A 26289-nucleotide genomic window follows, 5' to 3' on the forward strand; every position below is an offset into this window, starting at 1 on the left:
ACAGAATATAACAGAGCAAAGAACTCCTGCGCACTGTCCTCTACACTTACAGAAAACTTCCGTTTATTGGGAACAACATTTTGGTGCAGAGACCTTCATCAGGTTATTTTCATTTCAGAATAACATGATGAAGGTCTCTGCACTGAATTCCTGATTAGTGAAAGTATAGAAGACAGTGAGTGAGATTTCTTTGCTCTGTTATAGTAGACTTAGCAAAAAGCTACATATTTTATTTAACCTGCAGGCGTCCCATTATTTGGGGTCACAATGTGTAAACAGTTTTTTCTCAGACCGACATTATGCAAATGTTTTACTTTATTACTTGTTAAGATATTTGTGGACTTCTAGCAGAGAAATAGAAAATAAGACGTTATGGTCAGCCTACAGTGTAAAGGTATTTCCAGACCGAAGCTAGCTTAGCATGACTCCTGAATGTAGGTTCACCAGCGGCTAAAGTTAGCATGCTGTACATGCAACATGTACATAATAAATTTTGAGACTTACAGAGAGCTAGTGGCCCCGCACATGTACAATCTGAGCCTGTTTCTAACCTGATTTTTGAGCCACACGACTCACTTTGGAGTCTGAACCAATTTTGAATTTGTTGGCTGTCATTTGCATTGGAAAAAAAAAAATCAACTGCAGCCCAAAAAGCATCTTCCCCATAGTCCGCCACTCAAAATGAGACGTCTGTAAATCTGTTCACAGGACACCTCCAACAAGTAAATTATGACACTAATGCACATATTCAGAGGGCTGCATACCACAGACGTAAATCTGGAGGCTAGAAACTTTTTTGCCGTATGGCCCAGGTGAGCAGCTCCGTCGGAATGACTAGGCGCCATCTTTGTAGTGATTATTATACCTTCATGAGCGCACAGGGGGAGCGAAAACCGATCAGCTGCTCCCAACCACTTATCGGATGTTTGGATGAATTCCTTACGTGTCTGAAATTTTGATCGGTTGTCATCAGGCTCTCACACAGTTGAAGCAGAGCCATGAGCCGATTCGCTGAGATCAGTGCTTCTTTCTTCTCACTGTGCCTGTGCGCAGGTGCAAACAGAGTGTGTGAAAGCGCCATGGCGACACACTGCGTCATGTGGAGAGAAAATATCAAGGCCAGGTTGATCCAACTGTGGCAACACTCTACATGCCTCTTTGATGTTTCCTTCTCCTGCTGTCACAACCCATATGAACAAGAGAAATATTGGCAATAATGCATTAGTGTTAATTAAAGAGGTGTAACATGAGAGATCTGCAGAGATGAACTCTGAACTTTCAAACGAACCTTTGTCAATAGACAGAACAGACTATGAGGGCCAAGGGGCTGTTTTATCTTGTATTTTACACAAACAGTATGAACACAGAAATCGTGAGTTTGGACTTTAGATCACAAAGAATTTACTCGTACAGTCGGAGTTGGAAATAAACATTTGTAAAACAGGCTCAGATTGTACCCTGTGCCCATGGAGGTATTTTTGTGTCTTTTTGTTGCAATCATATGAAACTGTTTTGAGAGCATATTTCTTGAACTGCAGTTTGTAAGTAAAAACGTTTTGGTTATAAATAAATAATAAACAACAACAAAAAAAAAGTCAGATTTCTCAAGATAACATCATTTATCACATTAAAAATTCAATTTCTTGCATGTGAAGTGCAGCGTGCAATCCATGGCTGTGCTCAATGTGGAAAGAGTCGAACATTGAGCTGTGTTAGCAATTCCAACTGTGCTAACTGCTACTTAGCATGCTAGCTACTGCCTCACGGTTCCTCTGCCTCATCTGGAGAGGCGGAGACAGACTTGCTGAAGCAATTCAAACTCAGCCAGAGCTAACCTGCTAACCCAGCGCTGGTGATGACGGCAGGCTGGTGGCCAGTATCAGCGCTGGGTCTGACCTGTGTAACGGCAGCACAGAAGCTTGCAGATCCGGCAGGGAGTTGGGGTTTGCGCTGATTGAATCTGAGCTGCTAACTGAAGGTCTGTCTCCAAAGCTGCTGTCTGCTCTCTATGCGAAGTGGTCTCATATGCGAGAGTGAGGTGGAGGGACCACAGGATGCAGCAATATGACAACAGTATGTGAAGATAATATGCATTATTGTAGACTACTGCTTTTCCCGCCAAATATGCTACCCCACAAATCCCCTAAAAAACAGACATAACAGCTCCACGTCCAGGGGTATGTGGACACTGAGGCAAAGGCGACAGAAGGCTGTGAGCATGAACCCTGCCGCTCTCCTGCCCCCCCTCTGGCTCCCTGGCAGAGGAGCAGAGCACAGCCTGGGTCAGAGGGGCTTGCTGCAGGCGAGAGGAGAGCCAGGGCCTGCAGAGCATGTTGGAGAACCAGAGGGAGCGCAGGAGTCCACACAGCCCTGGATATGGAGCCTCCAACATGCTCTGCAGGCCTTGGCTCTCCTCTCACCCGCTATGACTGCCCATCCGGCCCTCATGAATCCTCTAGCATGCTCCATGGGCCGTAGCTTGACTCTCAGCCGGCTGGCTCTATCCCACAGCCTCTGAGCAGCCTCCAGCTGACCCAGACTGTGCTTCGCTCTTTTGCCAGAAAACCAAGAGGTCAGTTTGCAAATGCATCCTTTTTTTCTTTATATGCGGCCAATGATTTACTACAGATCATGACTTTGTTACAAATATACTGGTCTTATATGTTTTCAAGGCTGCAGTGTTCATGATTTAGTACTTCATGAAGTATTGATGTCCACTTTCCAGTGGTGCCGTTGAGTTAGTCAAACATGTGCAGCGTGGGTGGAGTTAAACATTCGACTCCACCCTGAACTACACATTATGGCGAGGGGTACTTGATGAGAAGGACCGATCTGAATGTGATCTCTAACTGAAAGACACAATGCAGTTTCTGTCTGTGTTAGACCCTGATTGAAGCTTAGTCTGATGTGTTGATCAATAAAGGGCGGTCCCTGATCTGACAGCTTAGATCAGTTGTTCCTGTTGTTAAGAGTCTGTCTATGCATGCTGGGATGGCACTCCTCATCTCTTATACACATTAAAAGTAATGAGAGGAAATGAGCTTTTGTTAACTGGTGATTATAATGGGATTATCTCATTATCTCCTGATAGACGCATTTAAAAAAAATAATTGTAAGCATGGCTTTTATAGAGAACAGCCGCCCCTGAATCACAATCACAACTTGTCGTCGCAGCCGTGCGCTGCTACGACAGTCTGTGACGCTAAAACAGACAGACAAGGGTCATAATTTACCACTTGAAGACATAAATATATGTTGTTTTAGGCGTTTGAGCAAACCTCCAGTGCTGTCCTTTTCTGTTTGGGGATGTTTTAGTAGAACCACTCTGTCTTCATTTTGTTTTCCTTTCATTCTTCATTTTCAACACAAATCAGTGTGAAAACATCGGTTATAAAACATGTGAAAGCATTCGACTGAAGCCTGAACTTCGCCCCTTCAGAACATCCTTATTTCCGAAATCTCTTTCGGTTATTGCAGAAGTAATAGCCTGACCCTCGGGGCACGTCTAGATTCATATTTCCTGCTACCGTCCTCTTATTGCTCGGGGAAAGGTCTGTCACCAATGTTTACCGTTGCCCTTTAATGCTCACCCTTTTGTAGCTGTTAAGCTGAATCTAATGAGATTTTCATAGCCCTATTCTCAAGCCTGCAAACAAAGATTTGAGGTTATTGATGAAACTCTCCCTCTGGATTGCAGTACAGTCGCTGGCCTCCACCTGGAACCAGACCCTGAGCAACGCCACAGGTCAGTGGAGCGGTGAGTCGCACACGCTGTGTGTAACTGATTGCCTGTGTAGCTACTACAAAACAGAGTTGTTGTGGAGTACCCCACGAGGGAAGCAAGTTTGATGTGAACTCAGATTATAAGAACTAACATCAAAGACTGGAACAATGCTGGAAATAGATTTGGCGACGTTCCGCAGGAGACGACGCTCAGGAGTAATCATTAAATCCTCTGCACACAAACAGCTTATTTGGCTCCTAGATTTATCGCTAAGATCATTGTCAGAGTTTCACCACAGCTAAATGTAGTCCAGAGCCATGCCAGGAATGTTCGTCTGTGTCTTGACACTTCTGTCCTCACGCTTCAGGCTCAGGACTCTCCTGTGACACTTCCATCGATGGCATCGGCACCTGCTGGCCCAGGAGCAGCGCCGGCCAGATGGTGGCACGACCCTGTCCTGAGATGTTCTATGGCGTCAGATACAACACCACCAGTAAGTCCTCTCTGTCAGATCCTGCCAGCCAAACAGGAAACAATAGATTCAGAGCATGATTTAATTTGATTTCACCCCCCTCCTCCTTCCCTCACTCGTCCTCCCCCTGGGTAAATCCTGTTTACGTAATTGTGGATACAGAAATTAGCATGAGCATACAAATTAGCAAGAGACACAGAGGTGTAAAAACATGTGTACACAAAGTGGGACTGCTGCTGATAATGCAGCATGAAGTGCCAGAAGAAAGGAGCGTGATTCACTGAAGACAAGACGAGCAGTGCACCCGCTGTGAGAAACATTTGTGTCAGGGCTTAAACACAAAAAAGAAAGATGGGATAATTCTGCAAAATGGATTGTAATTCGCTGCCAACTGAGATGCTTAAGCCTGGTAAAGAAATTGAAACAAGATTTCAAATTTCTTTACTCATGTCTATTCTTCGTTTTGGCATCCACTACCAGATCCACTCCTTGAAACATGATCTGGGTCGCAGAGCCAAATAATCTGACCCAATTCTTTGTGCAGAGTCTCTGTAGATATTTTAGAAATCACACTTTCAGGCTGTGAAAGTATGAAAGTGGTTCAGATTCCTGCTCTTCCTGAACTCCTCTGCACCACAGTTTCTTCTCAGGTCAAACTCTTAAAATCCACCTGAAATTGAATCGCTGCAGTGAATGGAGCTGCTCTGTGAATCACACGTCTGCTGCTCTCTTTTGAAAAGAATCTGTTCTCAAACTGGTGACATTCAGATTCTTTAGCCACTTTTCACAGCGTCAGGACTCAAGAGACGATCTGTCCACCAAATCAACCACCGCATGGATGTTTGTGCAGACATTCATATTCCTCAGAGGATGAATCCCACTGACTTTGACCATGCTCAGGCTTTTGCTCTAGCGCCACAATGATGTTAATATTCTAGATTTTAAGTGAAAATCTCAACAACTGTTTGATGGATTGTCATGAAATGTGGTACAAACATTCCTGTTCTCCACAGGATGAATTATATCTTTGGTAATCCTTTGAAATCAGTGTGGTTACATCATCAGGTCAAAGTTTTAATGCACCCAATACTTTGGCTCATCACCATATACCTGCAAAATGACATTCTCTCAAAGAAATTATTTTGTTTAGTTACAAATAAATTTTCCATTCAACTGACTCAAGTAAATCTGATTTATCCTCCTGAGACCCTGCGTCCTCATATTAGGACATCACATCTTGGGTTTACAGGACCTGGTACTTCACTCTGCTGAATTTAGACCTGTTGTCCTCATTTGTGGACACATTTTGGTGCCATCTAGGGTAAGAGCACAAAACACTAATCAGCTCTGACACTAACGTGGACAAGATCCAAAACCTGATCAAATTTTATGGTTGAAACTTGTTTATGTATGATTAATGACATTTGTAGTTTTAGCTGCAGTAACAAGCTGAGACGCTGTTGTTAGAATGTAGAAGACACGGGGACTTTATTATCGTTTTGTTTGAGGACATTATGACTTGATTTTTGGCAACAGTGTTTAATTTTTTTATACTTATCAGGTCCTACTGATCCCAAATAGCTAGGCGAAAATAAAAATGCATTGCAAACAAAAGTTCAGGTCTCAGGAGGATAAACCAAAAAGTACCATTAATGTGTTTATACTGTGAGAATTTATGTAACTGTAGCTCATATAATTTACCTGGTTTACTTTAATTAAGTTTATATGATTGCTGGAGCTGTCAAGTGATTAAAAAAAAGTACCTTATTAATTACATGCTCTGTGTTTAATAAATCTAAATTCATCAATCTAAAATCACATACATCAAATCTTGCTGTGAAAGTATTTAAAAGATTTCAGTTCAAGTGAATGTTGGCAGATGTGTCATAGTAAAGCTGCTGGAGTTTGAACACAATTGTCCCCCTGTCCTCGACCACCCAAACTGGTCTGCAGTCCATTACGATCCATTTTGTACGGCAGTTAGTTGGTTACAGTTAGACAATGGGCCCGTCCCAACACCCCCCCTTAGCCCTACCCCTACATTTGTGCGTTCCCGCGAGGGGTAGTGGTGTCACAATTCCTTTTTGCGTGTAGGGGTAGGGGGCATAACGAGGGGTAGTGGGTATGAAACTAGCCCTTCGGAGCGAGGGATTTCAGATGCTGACTTGCCAGCGAGGGGTAGACGTCGCCATGGCTACCACCGAGCAAGAGACGGGGAAAAAAGTTTTTATTGCTATTCACGATGTCTAGATTGGAGTTGACAGAGAGCTAGCCAGCTAGCTAATGTTACCGTCGTCAGGTTGCTTGTTAGCTAGCTAGATAGCTCGCACTATCTGGCGTCTGGCATCTGTCCTGTTCTGCAAAATTGTCAGACTTTTCACATTACGATAACACGCCAGCTAGTGTAACTATGCTGCCTCGTAATGTTAACTGGTTAGCTAGCTAGCAGAAGTCCCCTGTCGTCTGTTGTTCATCAAACGAAGCATGATGAATGCAGCAAACGCGATCGGTAGGATGAACTCAACTGGAGACTCCATTGTAGATGCCGGATGGAAATGTAGATGGCTCGCAGCTTCCTGTTTAAAATAGTTACGTATGCGTGAATGTAACTGACGCGGTGATGTAGTGAGTGGTGTCCCAATTCCTAGGGAAAGATTTCTACCCCTACCCCTCGTTGCTTCATTTTGAGGGCCAAGGGGTAGTGGGCAAGGGGGGTATTGGGATTGGGCCTTACTCAGTTTGCATCTGAGCACCTGGTTGAATGTGGCGTGACGAGGCTGGCTGCTAGCGTTGGCATCAGAGGCTATGCTAACTCAGACCTTCTGGTCTGCTGCTAAATGCTTTGTGTTGAGGTGATATTTCAGGCTTGAAGTACTCAGATGGTACAAATATTCCTTCTTTGGGAAACTGCAGAGAACAGCGCTCCTATTGACAGCTCCATCAAGGCGTTTTTTTAAATGTAAATGTTCGCTCACGGGGCCGAGCAGCGTCATCTCGTCTGCCTCCATCATGTGACAAAGACACTGCGGTCTTCAGTGGCGCACCGGGTCAAACAAAGGGCACCACAGAACACGAATAATCATTTTTTCTGTGATTAATTTACCAAATTTATCACATTATTTTGACAGCCCTAATAATTACTGTTTATGAATTCTATGTATTTCAAATATGTACACAGAATTTATTAACAGTTATTACATAAACTTTATTAAAGTAAATTCTACAAGCTGCTCCTTTAGTCTGTTCATCTTGTCAGCATACGTTACGTGTGCAAATCTGACAACAGATTAAATACTCTCTTTGACTCAGCTGCACTTTGTGTTTGAAGCTAATTAGTTTTTTTTTAACAATATTTTATTAGGTTTTTACATATAATAAAACATACAAACAACAATGACCACAGTAATAGCAACAATGTATAAATGTACTATACAACAAAACAATCAAAGAAAGAAAATAAATAAATAATAATAGCAATAAAAATACAAATAAAACAGTGACAGAAGAAAATAAATACAAAAAACAAATAACTGAAAAAGCAGCAGCAGCAGTAACTTGAAGACCTCAAGTTATTACAACATTCTCATCTTCCAAAAAATCCAAAAAAGGTTTCCATATTTTAACAAACTGTTTTCTTTTCCCTCTAACAATATATGTAAGTCTTTCTAATGCAAGATAGTATGTTGCAATCTCCTTCAACCATAACTTTACAGAGGGCAATTGTATATCTTTCCAGAAAAGAGCAATCAGTCTTCTAGCTTGAAGACGACCAAAATCAATCAATACTGATTGTTTAGAATTGACGACCAAATTTTCAGGGAATGTACCCAGGATGCAGAGTTTGGCTTGCAGGGGAACATTCTTACCCACCATCTGAGAAATGGCCCCCACCACACTCTGCCAGAATGATTGTACTTTTGAGCATTTCCAAACACAACAGTGTGTTTGGAACAGTGTTCCTTTTTCCTCTAAACACTTACAGCAAGTATCTAGAGTATTAGGACAGATTTTATTCAATTTCACTGGGGTGAATATATAAGTTTGCATCAGCCATTTATACTGGAGCAATTTCAATTTTGTATTAATTGTATTTTGCTGTGCCTTTAAGCATGCCACTTCCCAGTCTTCTTCAAGTATATCCTCTCCAATATTGACTTTCCATGCTTCTAATCTGTCTTTGGATGATTCCTTTTCGTGAGATATCAAAGTCCCATAAAACAAAGATACTAGGCCCCTGTTAGCCAGATTTGTAATGATTAGGTTTTCAAGATTTGTCAAAGGTGGCTCAGATATTAGGTCTTTATTTTTTGATGATAAAAAATGCCTCAGTTGTAAATATTTGAAAAAATGTTTTGAAGCTAATTAGTTAATGTTCGCATGGCAACACGCTATGCCGACATGCAACACATCGGCATGTTAGCATTGTCACTGTGAGTATATCACCACGCTGACGTGAGTATGTAACTTAAAACACTGCTGTGCTCAGGTTTCTGTTCGAACAACACAGGATTTTTTATTCAATCCTTATTTAAACAGGGAATTTAAAATGTTATTTTGAGTGTTCTTAGGCAGCCACAACAATGACCTAACAAATGGGGATGAACAATTAATTTAATCTTCAATGAATGTGCCTGTTATTTTCTTGACTTAATTCATTGTGTGTTTATAAAATGCCACAAATGGCCGTTATAATATGTTAGAGCACAATATGATGCCTTCAGACAGCTTGTTTCATCCAAAACAAAAAACATATTCTGTCATATATGACAAAGAAATGTACATAAAGCTGTGTGTCATCATTGTGAGAAAACATTTCATAGATAGTGTACTCTATAGTCGCTGCAAACATTTTCATCACACTTTATTGCACTTACTGAGCACAACACCAGCCTGGATGTATTCTGACTTTGTGTCCATGAAACATGACGTTCAGTTTTGGCTGCTCGTGAACAAACAGAGTGACTTTAAAAGCACAATGTTGACACACTAATGATGATACCATTACTGAGTAAAGGAAATACAAGCAAATTAAATCAGCAAGCGTAGTCATGTCTCTGTCTTCTCAAACAGGAATGTTGACGACCACCTTAACCTTTTCCTGATCTCATTATAATGAGATCGAAAGTCAGAATTATGAAATGCAGAACTCATAATTAGGAGATAATGGTTTTCCTTCTTTGGGTCAAGCGATGTGGGTACGTGCATAAGTATCAAATTACTTTCCTCGAAGATGGAGCCAAAGGTTTTTGGTCATTTTTGTGTAAAAATGCCTGGCGTGGTTCACTGATTATCAAAATAGCTGCAGATTAATTTTCTGACAGTGCACACATGCATTAACCAACTCATTGCTTTAAAACAAGTTGTAAAATCTGATTTAAACAAAAATGTAAACATAGAAAGCCCAATCACTAAAAAAATATATTGGCAGGTTACATCTGCAGGTTTTTATGTATCAGATTTTCTATTGTTAACATGTAGTTAGGTTTGGACACACAAAGCACTTTCCTATGGTCAGGCAAAGATAAGCTTAAAATAGCTTAAAATGCCTGCTTTGGGGCTACAAAACACCCAAGATTTGAGCCCAAAAAGCAGCTGGAAAATCAGAGAAGGGTCACTAAAAAACACCAATAACTGGAGACAAAAAACACATTAATGGGCCACACCAAAACACCCACATTTCAAGCCTAAAGAGTCGTTTGAAACACACCTGCAATTTACTACAAAACATCCACTTTTTGAGCCTAAAACTCAGCCGGAAAATCTCTAATGGGCCATAAAAAACTGGTTGCTACAAAACACCCTCTGAACAGTGGTCTGCAGCGGCTGCATAGAATCATCATATATAAAATGCTGCATCCTAAAAACAACCCAAGGACTGTCTTTAAACATAAATAAGACCAATATAAAATTATCAGACAGTAACTTAATGAGACAAACACATTAATAATCAGATTTTTACGTTATCAGTGTCAAATTAAAAACAGATTTTTGGTGAGTTTAAGCACAGGATTTAAATATAGTGCAGTGATCCTTTAAACGGCGATTCTCAGCAGAATGAGGAAGGGTTTAACTTCTGTCCTTCATCAGATTCAAGTTTAATTCATATTATCAGTGTATGAGTCTTGTTACCAATAGCTGCTGTAATTTACACAAATACTGTATAAAGAGGTTTCAAATGGAAATGACTCTGATCCAGTATAGACGTGTAGTCTGAGAGGTGTATTCATTAATGGCACTGCTGCACTTTGAAGGTAAAACAAACACTGCACAGTAAACATAATTAAGTAGATTTAGGAGATGAAAGCAAATGTGTTTCTTGGTCATTTAAAGTGTAAAACCCCCACAGGACCCCCGAGAGGAGGAGAGAGACCGAGTCGGGTTATAATTCAGCTCACCAGTAATTTGACACTGCAAGGTTCATTTCTCCTTCAGGATTAACATAATCTCTATTCAAGCGCGGCATAAAAGTCTTAAAAAAAACAACGACCTCCCACCAGCTGACATCACCAGCGAAGGTCAAAAGTGGAAAAAAGGTTCAGGATACAAGATGATGACATGTTTACTTGATGCAGATTCAGAGCCGATTCGCTCACTGAATGCTGAACAGTCTCCATGATATCACTACTGAGTCGCAAGTCATGGATTACAAATGAAGCTTCAACTTCAGGGCGTATTTATAGTATGAATTTATTATTAATCATTGTTAAATATTTGATGTTTTTCACCGATGAGGTCAGAGGGGGGAGAAGGAACATTTAATGAAGCTGTTTGCTGTCGTTTCATTAGTCTCAATGGTTCTGCACAAACAAGTGTTTGTGTCACATGGAGACAAAGACTGTGACCTCACACACTTCTCCTCAAGGTTGAGTTTAAAGCACCTGTTTGTCAGCATCTGCTTATGTAAAGGACTTTTAATGTAAACACAAAAGAGCTGTGAGGGTGTGCTTTCACAAAAATGTTGTTTTGCCAACACTTAACGGCACAAATGGACCTGATGGACCTCAGAGAGCAGCAGTGAAGGAGCTGAGCCGAGGTCACCACACACACAAACACACAAACTCACTCTTTTCTCCCAGTGGGTTGTTCTGCAACTTTGGTGCAGACTGAAATACCTCAACATGGAAAGTATAGATTGACTCACTTAGAGACTAGAATGACTTTTGCATGGAACAAATGCATCAAAATTGTAACACGATCATGTTTTCCATGTCAAATCTTCATCCGTTAAGTAACTAAAGCTGTCAGACAAATGTAGTCGAGTAGAAAGTACAACATGTCCCTCCAAATGTAGTGGATAGGAAGTATAAAGTGGTATATAATGGACACACCCAAGTGTACTACATGTACCAAGTTTGGTTTTGTGCAGCCTGGACACTACTTTCACATTATTAAGTAGAATAACCCATTATGCTATGACTACACCAAACGTAAGAGCTTGCTGTGCTGCAGGAGGAAGAGTCAGAGAGTAATCTGAGCAGCCCAGTGTCACAGTGAGACCATCAGGGACTAACTGTTTGCTTTATATGTTACTGTACAATTGAAAAAAAGTCCGCCCAGAAATTAAGAGTTAAGGCCAAGACCAGAAAAGGTCGAGCTACGTTCCCCGCACCTGATTTACACTTGTCACATGTAGCGGACAAAGCAGGATATATTCTGTTAAATTTGGCCTTGCAGCGATGAATGACTTTAAACTGAATGTACTGAAGTCGAGCATTAATGGAACATGTTGTGACCCTCTCGCCCATAATTCATCTGAAACCGCGTGCCCACCTGTATCCTTCGACCAAGCCTCTTTATTATGGAGAGAAATTAAAGAGACGCACACATTGTGACATCAGATGCTTGGACGTGGGAGCTCCAGTCGCCAGGTCACAGAAGTCATGTTGTGTGGGCAGTGTGAAGATTAGCTGGTGGCTGTCTAACCAGATTTGGAGGTAATGAAAAAAGTGAGCAGGAGGGAGATGGAATTTAGCCTGGAGTTTGGCAAAAGATGCAAATGGTTTATTGACCTAAAGATCTTTAATTATGGCGAGGCCCCTGTCTGCACATTGTGTGGACACAGTGTGCATCATGCCAGGCCTGAAAGAGGGGCACAGACTGATGGTCCTGAGAGACCCAACGCGCTCTTGATCTGCCTTAAAAATCGAAGCACATTGTGCAAAATAAAATTATTCTTAAATTGTTATATAGTTGGATTTATGTTGGAGAACAGGAACCTGTTGAAAAAAAGTCCCCAAATTGGGGGACCTCTAGCGCTGCTAATAAAGGCCTGGTCTGTATCAATACACTGATCAGAAGAATATTGTGATGTTGCCCATCAGATTTAACAGCAGAACCTCAGCTACAAGGCTGTAAAAAACTTTTTACATGCCCCAAACTCAGTTTTAACATCAACTAAATAAACAACAACAACAACAAATAACTCCAACAACTCCAAACAGCACTGATATCCCGACCCACTCGGTATACTTCGGGCTCTAACTCGACCACATGTTATTCAAAACACACACCATTCATCTCAAATGAAAGCTGAGACTCCACTCTTTCCACATGTATAAAATCACTCTCCCTTTAACCATCACACAGCTACAGCCCAAAGAACAACAAGAAATCTCTTTGCCAAAATATATTTGTAATACAGCTCTTACCTTATTAATTTTGCCGTAAAATGTGCATTCTGCTGTTGTTTCATGCTCCGTTCACGTACTACTGGAAGTTGTCCGTCATTCAAATGAATCCGGGAGGAAAAAAAAGGTTCTGGGGGAGCAAAAACAATGACCACTTACAGCAGCCGACATCTCCCCACAACGCGTTCTGCTGACTCTGATTGGCTTACAGTGCTCTCAATCTCGTTTTGGTGGGTATAGCGTCATTCTATTGGCTCTAACGAATCAAACGAGGTGTCAATCATTCAAATCGGCCAAGCCGTCGCGGAGATACGGGCCTCCAAACTCAGAATAGAAACTCAAATGTTCAAATGTAGTAGGTGCATATTGGTCAGTTTGGAGTGGGAAATAGAGGAAAAACCGAAACAGACAGTTGTATGTGTTTATCCTAAACATCAGCAGGGATTTACAGAAACAAAACATGAAAGATATAGGATTGTACATGACAAAAATCACATGCAAACATGGAGCAGTTTTGGAGAGCTCGCCTGAATTTTCTGTACTAAAACCTCTCTTTGATTGTTCTGCTTCACTTTATCAGAGTCAACCTTTGCAGAGTTAATGTTCACATATTGTACTATGATGTGATCGAGCTGCATCATTCCAAACAGATACTCATCCTGAAAATGCTTTTTATTTTTTTTTAGGCGAACCTCAAAATATTTCATTTGTGCTGTGTGCCATCTTCATTTACTCTTCACATATAACACATACACTGATATTTACACATCTTAACAAGTCTCACAAGTGTTCCCTTTACCATGACACCAAAAGTATTCAAATAGACCTTGTGGTTGCAGAGATATATTCATTTCATTATGGATATGCAGTTTTCGAGCAGAGGCCTATAAAATAGGCTTAGAGTTTATATTAAAGAGTGTATCATGGGACTCAATCTCAGGCCACGTGGGCCCGAAAGCATTCCCTGAGACGTGGTTGCAGAAGACCCATGCTCTTGCATTACAGGCCCAGTAATAATGTTGAAGACAGGGAGGAAAGACCCCTTCAACCATAGACTTCTGTAGGTGAGCCTCAGAGATGTGAGGAAGCTTGTTGGCCCAAATAAAGGGTCCATGTTTTTGTGTCTACAGCCCTTTTTAAAAGCCCAATCAGTGTTTTTTCAGCATTGGCAGTATAAAAACAAAATCGGGGAGTGCAGCAAAATGCCGCCTACCTACTTTTGTTTATACAGAATGTGCCTTTTTCGGGGCAATGGGGGGCGTGAGCAAGTAACAAAACGTGTAGCTCAGCGTGTGACGTAAACAGTGACGTGGGAGGGAAGCCGCGGCTGGTCAGTCCTTCGGTGATTCTCTCGTAAGTCGGCCCGTTCTTCACCGTCCCCGTCATCTGACGGTTAATGGCCTCTTCGTTTGCGAGGACAAGGAGGGCGCGCGATTCCTTGTCTCCCCAGTTGCTCATCTTTACAGTGTCTGTCAGGTTTGTGTTTCCCTCTTGCTACTAGCTGCTCGCTAATTCCTGCTATCAGCTGTTTCCTGTTTATCCATCGCCAGTGGCTCACACGTGCGGCATCATCAACAGCTCCTCCCACAAGTCATCAACAGCCCCCCTTGGTTCTGTTTAAACCAAAAGGGTTCCACCAATATGTCTACCCTACGAGGTGGAAAATTGGGCACCTCAGATCAACTCGCCAATCCGGCTCTGTGTGTCTAAACGCTCGCAGCTTGCCGGCAAAACGGCCCAACATTCACTGAAAATCTGGCAGTGTAAAAGGGGCTTACGTGAGTTATGGGAACACCTGTAAGTGCTGCAGTCAGCAGCAGTAAAACAGTCAATGTATGTCAGCTAACTGTGTGTTGTTGCCACTGATGGTCAGATTAATATTATAAGTGTGTGACAGCATTATGGAAAGGATCCATAGAGAGATGGACCTTTATTTCCTCCGCCAAGGAGGTTATGTTTTTGCCAGGGTTTGTTTGTTTGTTTGTTTGTCTGCAAAATAACTCAAAAACTTCTGAAGAGATTTTGATGAACTTTTCAGGAAAGGTTGATAATGGCACAAGGAACAGATGATAACATGTTGGTGGTGATCTGTTGAAGTGAAGTGGATAAAATAATAAAATGGCGGAGGTCTGCGCTCTCTGAGTGCTCTAGTGTTAAAGAGTAAGATCCTTTTTCTAAACCAGATTTAGCCCCAAAACTCCATTTACATAAGCAGTCATTTTAGCGTGGATAGAGGCAGCACATGTTCACATCTCACTGGGTGAGTTCAGGGTTTAACTAGAACTGGTGAATGTTGGAAGAGTGATAAAGATGAGCCAAGATGGATTTTGTAAGTTGTTGTTTTGTCTCTGTCAACTTTGAATTAAGAGTTTTTTTTATGATGATACAATTACTGCTCATTTAAATGGAGCCTGGTGGCTTTGGCAATAGCAAATTTGGATGTGTTTGTGGTTAAACAAAATGATCTTACTCTTTAGAGATATTTCCTATAATGCTGTCAGACACGTAGAAAAAGAATCTGTACATGTCAGCAGCAAAAACACACCCTTAAGTGGAGGAAACTGACGAGGAGGAACGTGCTGCGAGTGTTTATATTGCAGCCTGTTTTGCCACTGTCATTCACAGCGCTCCGCTCAATACTGGACCAGTTTCAAAAACTGTTGTTCCCATTCGTCACTTAGACACAACAACATGGGGAAGTAGGGTCCAGGTTGAAAAAGACGCAGTAAACACAGTTCTTAGGTCCACTGTCTGCTTCTGTGCTCATATCAATACGTTCCAGCAGCGACCAAATGAAGCGCTTTAACCACCCGCACATGTTCCATATTATCCATTTTTACAGGAAACACTTAGACTTTTATTGTAGTTCAGAGGCAGGATGGTTTGTGGAAGTGTTGAAAAGCCTCTAAATGTGAAATTGCATGACGCGGCATCAGAAGCCAAAACGCTCTCTGAGGTCTGTGGAGACACTGAACACGCTGTGACCCATCAGTTTCCACTCCATTTCATTTTTAACAGATTTGCTGCCACCAGGAGACAAGGTCACTATCAGTCCCTGTGTTTCTGTACCGCACGTGTACAGAGCTCACATACTTTATCTGTTTTAAACCATTTCTTTTGCACAAATCATTTTTATAGGTATATATATATATATATGCAGCTCCAAAAACTACATTTTAGGTGTTATTCTTCATCAGAAAACGTCCTGCACTCGTCTCAGAAAAACAGATTATAACTGAAATGGTCGAGTAGCTGCTCCTGAAGAACCTCTCTTTCTATAAGAACATTAAAGCAGCTTGTTCAGTCTTTGGTGGTGTAATTTCACCCTGTGATGCGGTCCAGTGCAGCTGGAGAGGATCTGTGTGTGTGTGGATGTGTATATATATCAAGGGTAAAAATGATCTGTACACGCTTCAGCTGCTTCAATTTAAACTACATGTGAATCCTCTATCCTGCGTATTTGTGCCTGCTTCCACAAAGACTACCAATAATAACAATACTGATGATACTGCTCCCAGTACTTCTGCTACTGTATGACCACCACTACTATCATTATAAATAATATTCATAGTACCACCACTACTACTGTAACTAATCATTTTAATGCTATTAGTCCCACTGCTACATACTTTATCTTTTTCATTTCAAAGAAAAGTTCTAGTCAGAGTCAAAGGGACAATGAATTAAGAAAAATATAAAAGATATAAACAACCGCTACATCCGCAGTATAATAAGGACAGAGAAAAAAGGAAGTAAATAAACAGTTGAAGAGATGTACCAAAAAATTAGAAAACAACACCAACATTGGTCCACAGGGGGAGCCACAGCGATCGGTCGCATTTTAGCCATTTTGAAGCATTTTTCTGTTGTTATAGCGCCACCCAGTTGCCAATTAGAGTTAAATTTCTCCAGTCACCTTGAGGCGTCCTGTTCTACATATCTACCAAGTTTAGTAAAAATCCATATGGCGGTTAGGCCTAGATAAGAAATGAGCTCTCTAGCGCCCCCATTTTGTTTGATGGGGTCAATAATGGAGGGGTCCCCTCAGATTATGTGTGGTCATATGCCTACAAAGTTGCGTGGTGATGGGTGAAACCCTTGAGATGTTATACACCTTTATGTGATGAGCCACGCCCTCCGCAATATTCATTGCCTTATAGAAGCTCAGTTTTAGTAAGTTTTCCAACTTTTGCCAAGAGGGAACTTTAGATATTGGTCCCTAGATTATGTTCACCCAGTTTCATGCAGATCGCTCAAACTTCCTAGGAAGAGATCCATTTGAAGTGTTTTTCAAAAAATTCAAAATGGCGGAAAATCTATATAAGCGGAAGTTATGGGTTCTTGAGGCAAATGTGTTCCTCATGAGGAGAGGCATCTCTGTGCAAAGTTTCATGTCTCTACCACATACGGGGCATGAGATATGCCCATTCAAAGTTTGACATTTCAGTGGGTTGCTATAGCGCCCCCCTTTGGCCAATTGATGTAATATTGCTTCATTGGCATCCTCCCATGACCCTCTACCACTGTGCCAAATTTCACATGGATTGACCAAGTCAGTGAGGAGAAAAACGTGGAACACACACACACACACACACACACACACACACACACACACACACACACACACACAGAGTCTTCCTCATTATATAGTAAGATGATGATAATAATTGTAATACCTCTGCCACAACAGTATGGCCACTACTCCCAGGACTGCTACTACAACTACTGCTTATATCAATGATAGTAAAAATAAAATAGAAATAACAATAATAACACTCAGAATATGAAGAAGAATTTTTTTTTTCATGTATTCATTTTTCAAAAATGTATTTATCACATTTGAAATGGTGTTTCAGAAACATTCATGTGTAATTACATGTGGGCTTTTGGACATTTAACATAAAATAAATGTGAAAACATTAATTTGACTTTTTGTGAAATAAGAGTAATAAGAGTAATAAGAATAATAAGAGTAAGCACATATTCAGCAAATTCTTGAAAGCAATATATTTCTCAAATCAAATCAGGTTTATTTATATAGCACATTTAAAAACAACTGCAGTCGACAAAGGGCTGTATAAAATAAAAGAATGACACACAAATATAAAACAGAATAACACCGGTAAGAACAATTACATGTGTAAAAAAGATTATAAAATACTAAAATATTAAAACCACTACAAACAACCAAAGGCTTGAAAACTTGTTCATCCAAAGAGATGAAGGAACGATGAAGGACCTGCAGCCTGATCCTCAGATGAACAAGGTCTCTGTGCTAATCTCAGTCAAGTATAAGAGGCCATAGGAAGCAGTTGCAGTAGTGTCAGTAGTATTAGGTGAATAATAAGTGGCTTTAAGGCAAGGACAGGAGGTGAGTCCACAGTGGGCACTTAAAAGCCTGAGTGGATGTAGCTGCTGTTGTCAGACCCAGAGGGAGATTATCGCAGAGTTCATGTCCACGGGTGCAAAAGTCAGCTCGCCTCTTTAGTCTGCGTCGTTGAGACAGAAAGAAGCTGAAGATCTGGGACGTATTTCAGCCGCAGATCAACCCCGAAGCCAAGAGACAAATCCATGAAAAGATTTATAGACAAGTAAAAGGATCTTAAATTGGATTCTGAAAAGCAGACGAGTGATGCAAATTCTTGTCTCTGCTCCAGTTACAGATAATATGACGGGTCACCAACTGGACTCCAAACTCAGGAATATTAAATCTGCTTAGAAACAGACTGCCACCATCATGACCCACTAAACTTAATAATTTAATTTATAACAAAACATATTTTATAAATAATAATATAAAAAATAATGTGCAAAGTAACTTGTAACTAAAGCTTTTAAATACATGTATAAAAGACTCAGTATCTCAAATTTGACCTTTGAACTTGGTTACAAGCCTCAGCGTTTGTGAAAAGTTACAACAGCAACATGTGCTCTAAAAATAAATGCTGCTGCTAAAAATGCAAAACAGAAGTAAAGCCGACATCCATTGTGTCTGAGGTGTGAGCGTGACCCTGCCCTGAATAGCAGCAGCACAGTGAAACAGCACTTCCATGAATCAGGTTAGTAGGTACCAGGCTGGATTTCCAAAATTAGATTGCCACAAATCCTCGACTTAAGTTTATGAGCTGTACAAGTGTGTTAGTATTGTTTCACTTTTTTATCAGGATGATCATGTTTGGACAGATCACCAGTAAGTAACTGGGCACCATTTTAACCCCTTCAGCTCAAGTAAAAAATAAGTTAAAGGTATAAACACTGTAAGAAAGAGACAAAGGAGGCGTGGCGTGTGAACACAACAGTGTCACCCTCCAGTGTGACAGAGTGGTTGATCAAAGATCTCGTCCTCTGCTCTGAGGGTAAGGAGTAGGGATGGGCATCAATTTTCAGTTATCAGTGATTAGCCATGTTTCCATCAGCCTGTTTAGATGCGCATCTAGAAGTATCGCATCGGAAAATTATGATGGAAACGCCAAAATTCAAATTAAAACCCCCTGATTTGCACAAACTAAAATACGCTCGCTTTAGCCGGGTTTTGGTTGATTCGAAAAAATGTTGATTTGCAAAACGGGGGATGGAAACAGTTATGTTCGAATTAAGTCTGACGTAGTGCACCTCTCTCCATGATGATATCCACACTCCGGGTCGGGAAGGCGGTAATGCATTTACAAGCTGGTTGCCAACCGCCAGAAAACGTAGAAGAAGAAGAATGTGAGATTTGTTTTGTTTCTGGCTCTGCAGAAAACTCGCGCGAGTTCGTAGTTTTCACCAAAGTCCGTACATTTAATGGAAACACACAGGATTTGTATTTCTTTTAATGCACATTTCCCAATGATTCGAATCACTTTTGGATGGAAACATAGCTAGTGATTGTTAAGGATATTGATCGATAGTCACAGTGTTTCCCCTACAATGCTACAGGCCCAGCGAGCCGCCGTGCCTACGAGACCCCGCCGGACCTATGCCAGGCAAAAAATCGTAAAAAGATGGAGGCTCTCATCGCTCTCCAAAGCCTCGGCGGCTTCCCTTGAGGCCTCTGAAAACACTACGCCATTGAAAGACGGAGGTTTTACTGAAAACTGAAGCCTGTAACTCTGGCTGGCAACGGTTGTAAACACCCAGGGGTGAACTGCGCATGCGCGCCATTCTTCCTCTTTGGTCTGGGGGGTTGAAGCTCAAAACTGGGGCAGCTGCGCTCTCTTGCGGCGACAGTCTGCACTGCACTCTTTTGTTTTCTCTCTTTTGAAATACTCGCTTATCAATTAATCGATAACTGATCGTTTTGATGATCGAATAATGAATTTTGATCATTTGCCCATCCCTAGTAAGGAGCCATTTTCCGTTGCTGTTCTTCTTTGAGTTAGCTGCTAACTGCAGTTAGCTGCCTTTTAAATCTCCCGGTGGTGTATTGCACATGCAGCACGCCATAAAATGTCACACCTGTCCTGTCCTGCTGGCTCACACTTTTTATACAGATGTTGATTCAGCTCTGTTGCCGCCTCTGCTGCTGGCTGAGGTGGAACAACTCTCGCCCCCATTCTGTGTTTGTACGTTTTACAGAATGGCGAGGCGTAATAGCTCAGCAACATTACCATGCTCTGAACAGGCTGTCATTAAACAAATACTTCACCCACAAAATGACCACATGTTCTACTCACCTGGTGTTACTTTGTTTTCCTCACATGCCTCCTCAGTGAACGAATAATCCAACGATAATTCTTGATGAACTGAAGTAAAGGGGGCGGAGTTTAACGACAGCAAAACATCCTCTAACTTTCATTTATCCAGTCACATGCTCAGCACTTTCTACATTGTGACTAAAACATTACTATTTAAAACACAAGTAGCGCACCTGGGCACGCGTGTGTGTGTTTGAACTCTGCTCTTGCATTCCAGAGTTGAAACGCACTTGCCCAGGCGCGCTACTGCTCCAATGCATGAGACTGTACATGCATGAGAAAATGCATGTGTTCAGGAAGTACTGAGCAACGACTGGATGAATGAGACTTGGATTACGTTGCACGAGTCGTGTGAGAGTTTGTAAACGGATGTTTGGATATAGTTTTGCTGTTGTTAAATGTGACCCCCTCTTTATTTAAGTTCATCAAGAACTTTCTCTGTTTTTGGATTCCTCGTCCAGCGCGGAGACTTGCAGGAAAAGTTTACTTTACAAACTGAAGGTAACATGAGGTGAGTCACTGATACACAAATCATCATTTTGTGGACATAAAGAATATAATGAAGACATGAGCTGACAAAATCATTCGGCCTCATTTCTGTTTGGGAGAAGGAATCATCTGGAAAATAAAATATAATGAGTGGAAGAAAAGTCAGGTCTGAAGATCAAAGAGTCAAAAAGAGTTAATCTTCTTGCTGAGACTTGGAGTCTGGAGAGAAGCCTAATTGGAGCGATCAACACATGCTAATGATGTTAATCATTGCTAACTGCTCGATATGTCTGATGTTCTCTGAGATGATTACAGCATGTTGTCAAACATATGCACGGAGGGGATGACAGAGACGTCCAGGGGGCGTTGTCCAGACCGCTCAGCCACTGATCCGTGACAGGTGCCCATGGCACTGCACGCACTCCTCTGGGTTCGTGACTCAGCCTGGCATAGCTGTCTTTGTTGTTGCACGTCTTGCCCCACCCGGAAACCCCTTCACCATTTGTTGCCAGGCTTGACTTTCCCCTAATGGTCCCCAGAGGCAGCCCAGCGGATTTTCATATATGTGTCCCTGAAAGTGTGTTTATGTGGATGCACATTTCACTGAGTGGCTGTGAGTTGTCGGGTCTTGCGCCAGTCAGAGTGGATAGAGGATGAAGGGGAGGAGGAGGAGGAGGAGGAGGAGGGGTGTCGTTTTATTTAGAGTAGTGCTCGCGGCCCGTTGGGTGGCAAAACCCTCACCCCTGCTCACCCTCCTGCTCACCCTCCCGCTCACCCTCTTGCTCTCTCACAAGGAATGCATCTTTTTGTTGAATGAGCTGGAGCGCGACGGAGCGCCCATTGAATATTAATTTATGCGTGCATGTGGGCGTGCAGACGGAGAACATCAAAGACAAAGGAGACAAAAGAGAAAGATCTAAAAGTGATGTGATGAGCAGGTTTCTTGTTTTTTCTTTCTCCTGCAGTAAGTCGGACATGGAAAGTAGATTATTCTTCTCTCTTTAGACCTCGCTCCAAAACAAACTGTGTAGTCCTCTGTAAACCCTTGAGGTGTCTCTCGCTGCAGAACCAAACAGGAGTGAGCCAGAACACACACACCCAGCGTTAAAACTGGCATCCGTTCCCCCCTCAGTGTGGACTGCCTGCATCGTCTCCAGAGTAGCACCAGTTTCCAGTTTTGGTTTAATTTAACAAGTTTTTCTTTTAAATGAAAATGAGGTGGCAGAAAACTTTTCCATGTTTTCAGAGGAGCACAGATACAACTGCTCACCTGAACACTCTTCCTTATTAACGTGTGCAAGTGTTGAGGAGACGTGGAAAGTTGCAGTAATATGTCTGCTGTCTGGTTCGTCTCAGAAACACTCAGAATTTATTAGTTGTTAGTGAATAAAAATGTTTTTGGAGGAGACTGAGTTACGCCAGGATTAATCCCACTCTTAACAGTACAGTATTGTAAGCAGTTTGTGTGCTTATAGTGTGGAGGCATTCAAATCATTGACTTAAGAAAAAAACACTGTGAAAATACTTCATTATAAGTACAAGTCCGGCACTTAAGTATAATTAGGAAAATGTTCTTAGATTATTAACAGTCAAAGTACAATATTTCCCTCTAGTTTGTAGAAATAGAAGAAGTATGAGTGTTCAGTGGTATGAAATAGGTACTCAAGTAAAGTATCTCAAATTTAACAAGTACCTCAAATTTGTACTTAAGGGCAGTACTTGAGTAGGTGTACTTTCTTACTTTCTTTCCACCGCTGTTATTTACTGCTGCTTTAGGCCCTGATCACACACAAAGTGTTTCAGCAGCTGGAGACACCTTTTCATAATTGTGTTCAATGAGAATGAAGCTTTTTGCTCGTGGTTTTTGCGTTGAGACGCACCTCTTGTTTCTGCACTCTAAGCGCCTGGTGTTTTTGAACTCCTCCACTTGAAAAAATTTCAACTCAGTGCGGGAAAGCGCCCCACGTCATCTCTTTTTTTTCCTCATATTTTTCCCCATTGTCCAGTGGGATGATCTGAGAGGCGGGGCTTCTGTGGTGGTCATGACAACAAGTTTGAAGTACAGTTGAAACTGGTGGTAGTGGTTGCTGGATACCCAGAGCTATACGGCCTGATGATAGACAGCAGGTTGTCAAACTGCCCCTGAGTCGTCCTAAAATCTGCCTGTAAACGTCCATGATGGAGGAGAAGCTCCTGGACCAACTGGTGGTACTCCCCATGATCCAGCCTCTTTTTTAGGGTCTCATGTACCCACACAGATCTCTGTTTATCTGCTGACAGCCTCTCACCCTCAACCAGAGCTACACACAGCACCCTCTGCCTCAACATGGCAGCAGCTACACACTGATTACTGCAGGATACATACAATAAACAAATAAAGGGTAGTTTGACTACACGGGAGGGTTAGAATAAGGAGGTGAGTTTTTAGGCTAAAATTGAGTCCCTAATTCTTTTTATACCTTCACGCCAGCATTAGCGATATCTTTACTGTCATATCTCAAACACGCCTTGCGGGAGTTTCTTCAAATTTGGCACAAACGTTCACGTGGACTCAGCAATTAACTGATTAGATTTTGCTTGTTTAATGTCAGGGTCTCTGTGACCTTGTTCATGGCATTCTTGTGAACATGGTATCTCAAAAACGCTCTGAGGGAATTTCTTCAAATTTGGCACCAACGTTAACTTGCACTCAAGGATAAACTGAGTAGAATTTGGTGGTCAAAGGTCACTGTGATCTTGTGCCCATCTCATGTCATGCATGCGATATCCGAGGAATGCCTTGAGGGAATTTCCCATCATAGAATAGAATAGAATAGAATAGAATATCTTTATTGTCATTGACATCAGGTACAACGGAATTTCAGTGCAGTCCAGTGCAAAATGAGCTAATAAATAAATAGTAAAAAAAAAAAAAAATAAGACAAGGAACACATAAAAACAATATAAGAACACATAGGGATGGTTTCCCATCAACAATAAACTGAATAAAATATGATGATCAAAAGGTCAAAGGTCACTGTGACCTCACAAAATATGTTTAACTCAAGAATTAATGTTCTAGTTATGACAAAATTTCACTCAAATGTCTGACAGGAAAAAATAATGAAGTGATGACGTTTTGTATCTAAAAGGTCAAAGGTCAACTTCACTGTGACATCATAATATTCTGCATAAAACACTCTTCTGGCCATTAGTCAACGTCATAATTCATGAACAGAAGGGGAGACATTTGCAACTTAAAGGGTTTGTGGAAGCAAACAAATGTGAGGTGGTAATTCTAGTTTTAATTTAAATTAAAAAAGAAATCAGTGAGTCTAGTGCAAATATTTCAACCTGCTCTCAGTTTAAATCAACATGTTTCAAAACTTTTCTCAGATCAGCTTTTCCATTATAAATGTTTATTTCAGTGACAGTTCTCAGGTGAACCACACGTCTGTTCATGCTGAGGTTAACAACTGTCCCATCTGCAACATATGCACACTGACACTCTGTGAATAATAAATGCTTAAATATCAGCTGCAAACATGTCTGAAGTGCTTCACTCATTTGAACACAGGCCTAAGATGTGCTCTGTGCATAGAAATAGAACTAAATCAAGTACTGGATCATAAGACCTGAGTAAGTGATTACACTGCACCTCAGTGAGAAACTTTGTACAGTGACTTCACCTGCAGAGTCTTTGAGCTGTGAACAATGGCTGACCTGCATGAATAAGTAAACGCATCATGTTTCAGCTCACATTTTTATTATTGTGAACACGATATCTCAGGAACGCCTCGAGGGAATTCCCTCAGATTTGGCAAAAACCTGCCTTAATACTCAACATGAACTGATTGGACTCTGGTGGTCTAAGGTCAAAGGTCACTGTGGCCATAACTCAATAATTCATACAATCATCATGACAAAACTTCACACAAATGTCTAATAGAACGATAAAATGATGATGTTTTATATCCGTAAGGTCAAAGGTCAGCGTCACTGTGACATCATAATGTTCTGTAAACACTAGTCAGCGTCATATCTCAGGAACAGAAGGGGAGACATTTGGTCAGATACTGGATCATTGACACTAATCTTGGGTGCTCAACTTGAAACTGTGGTGATTATATAGATCTTCTGTGCTGCCAGGTTGAAGACGTGTGTGACGCATTTGTGTTTCTGCCAAAAATACACTTAATAGCTTTTATTAAATTCCTTCAAAATCTTCACTACATATATTATATGAGTTTGGACAGGCGTGGATTTAAATCGCAACTTGACAGGTTGGTGGAGGAATGTAAGTGTGAGGCGCTGCTCTACAGCTGTGCAAAAAGCCACCTCCTTTAGTGCAAATAATATGTTGTTCTCCTTCCTGCTGGTTCTGGTTTAATTAGACCTCTGCTCAGAATGCACAGAGGAGTAAGATGCTTCTTAGCTGCAGCCATTGATCCGATGTGTTGAAACGCTAAGTAAGTGTGACTAAATTTGGGTCAGCATATCTGCTCATGTATAGGGCCTACAATTACAGCAGCGTTTCTGCTCAGCTCTGCGTTTTTTAGCCCCTCTGAGGACCCTCCGTAGACTGATCTGTGTTACTTACTGCTGTGTTTGCACAGCCCGTAGTGTTTGGAAATAAAATTAAAGGAGGATCATTTAGCCCCGGGCTTGGAGTGCTGCTGGTGTTCCATCCACATGTACCTAGAGCTCCTGTTTCTACAGGGAGGATTTAACACCTGGCACAGGCCCCTTTCTGTTTTTACCACTCATTCAGAAACAACAATGGCCATCAGTGAGCAAAGATTAGAACTGATATGTACATTGTAGTGTACAACAATGAAATCCAAAGTGAGTCATCTAAAGATACTCCACAGACAAACCTTTCTGCTCTTAATATAACTCCTGGCAACCCCCCAGTTTGGCTGCAGCCACTAAATGAAATCAGCAGATATTTTAGGGACCTTGAGCTCGTGACCGATGCAAACAGCGTTTTACGACGCTGTCAGAGGCTCTTTCGCCGCAACCTGCAAGAAGACAGCAGGAGAATGTTAATAAAGTAGTGCCGCTGCAGTCTGAGCGAGGTGTAGGCTGCTGGGACAGAAAGCAGCTGCACAGTGTGAATCTCACATCATCCGCGCATGTTGTGTTTGACTGTTTGCAGTACATGTGCTACTGAGAGTGCACCCAGTAACTTTTAATAATGTGAGAGAGAATGAGACTTCTCTAAGAAACATTCAGGAACTGGCCTCTGTCCCAACTTAACCACACAAATACTGGCCCCAACACATCTTGTTCACTTACTGAAAGTCACGTCTTTGTATCAAC

At 41.5% G+C, this 26289-nt stretch overlaps 1 protein-coding gene across 2 annotated transcripts in view; it reads left to right on the top strand.

Annotated features, from left to right (window-relative positions):
* LOC117246796 (corticotropin-releasing factor receptor 1-like) overlaps nt 1-26289 on the top strand; it is a 99827-nt gene that overhangs the window by 12608 nt on the left and 60930 nt on the right. The window contains exons 3-4 of one of the 2 annotated variants that reach the window (XM_033610770.2): nt 3698-3757; nt 4092-4217. In XM_033610770.2, coding sequence (XP_033466661.1) covers nt 3698-3757; nt 4092-4217 — 186 coding nt within the window. The remainder of the gene's footprint in view (nt 1-3697; nt 3758-4091; nt 4218-26289) is intronic. The other variant, XM_033610771.2, reaches the window with a different exon arrangement.

Source organism: Epinephelus lanceolatus, chromosome 21 (genome assembly GCF_041903045.1).
Source record: "Epinephelus lanceolatus isolate andai-2023 chromosome 21, ASM4190304v1, whole genome shotgun sequence".
Lineage (NCBI taxonomy): Eukaryota > Metazoa > Chordata > Actinopteri > Perciformes > Serranidae > Epinephelus > Epinephelus lanceolatus.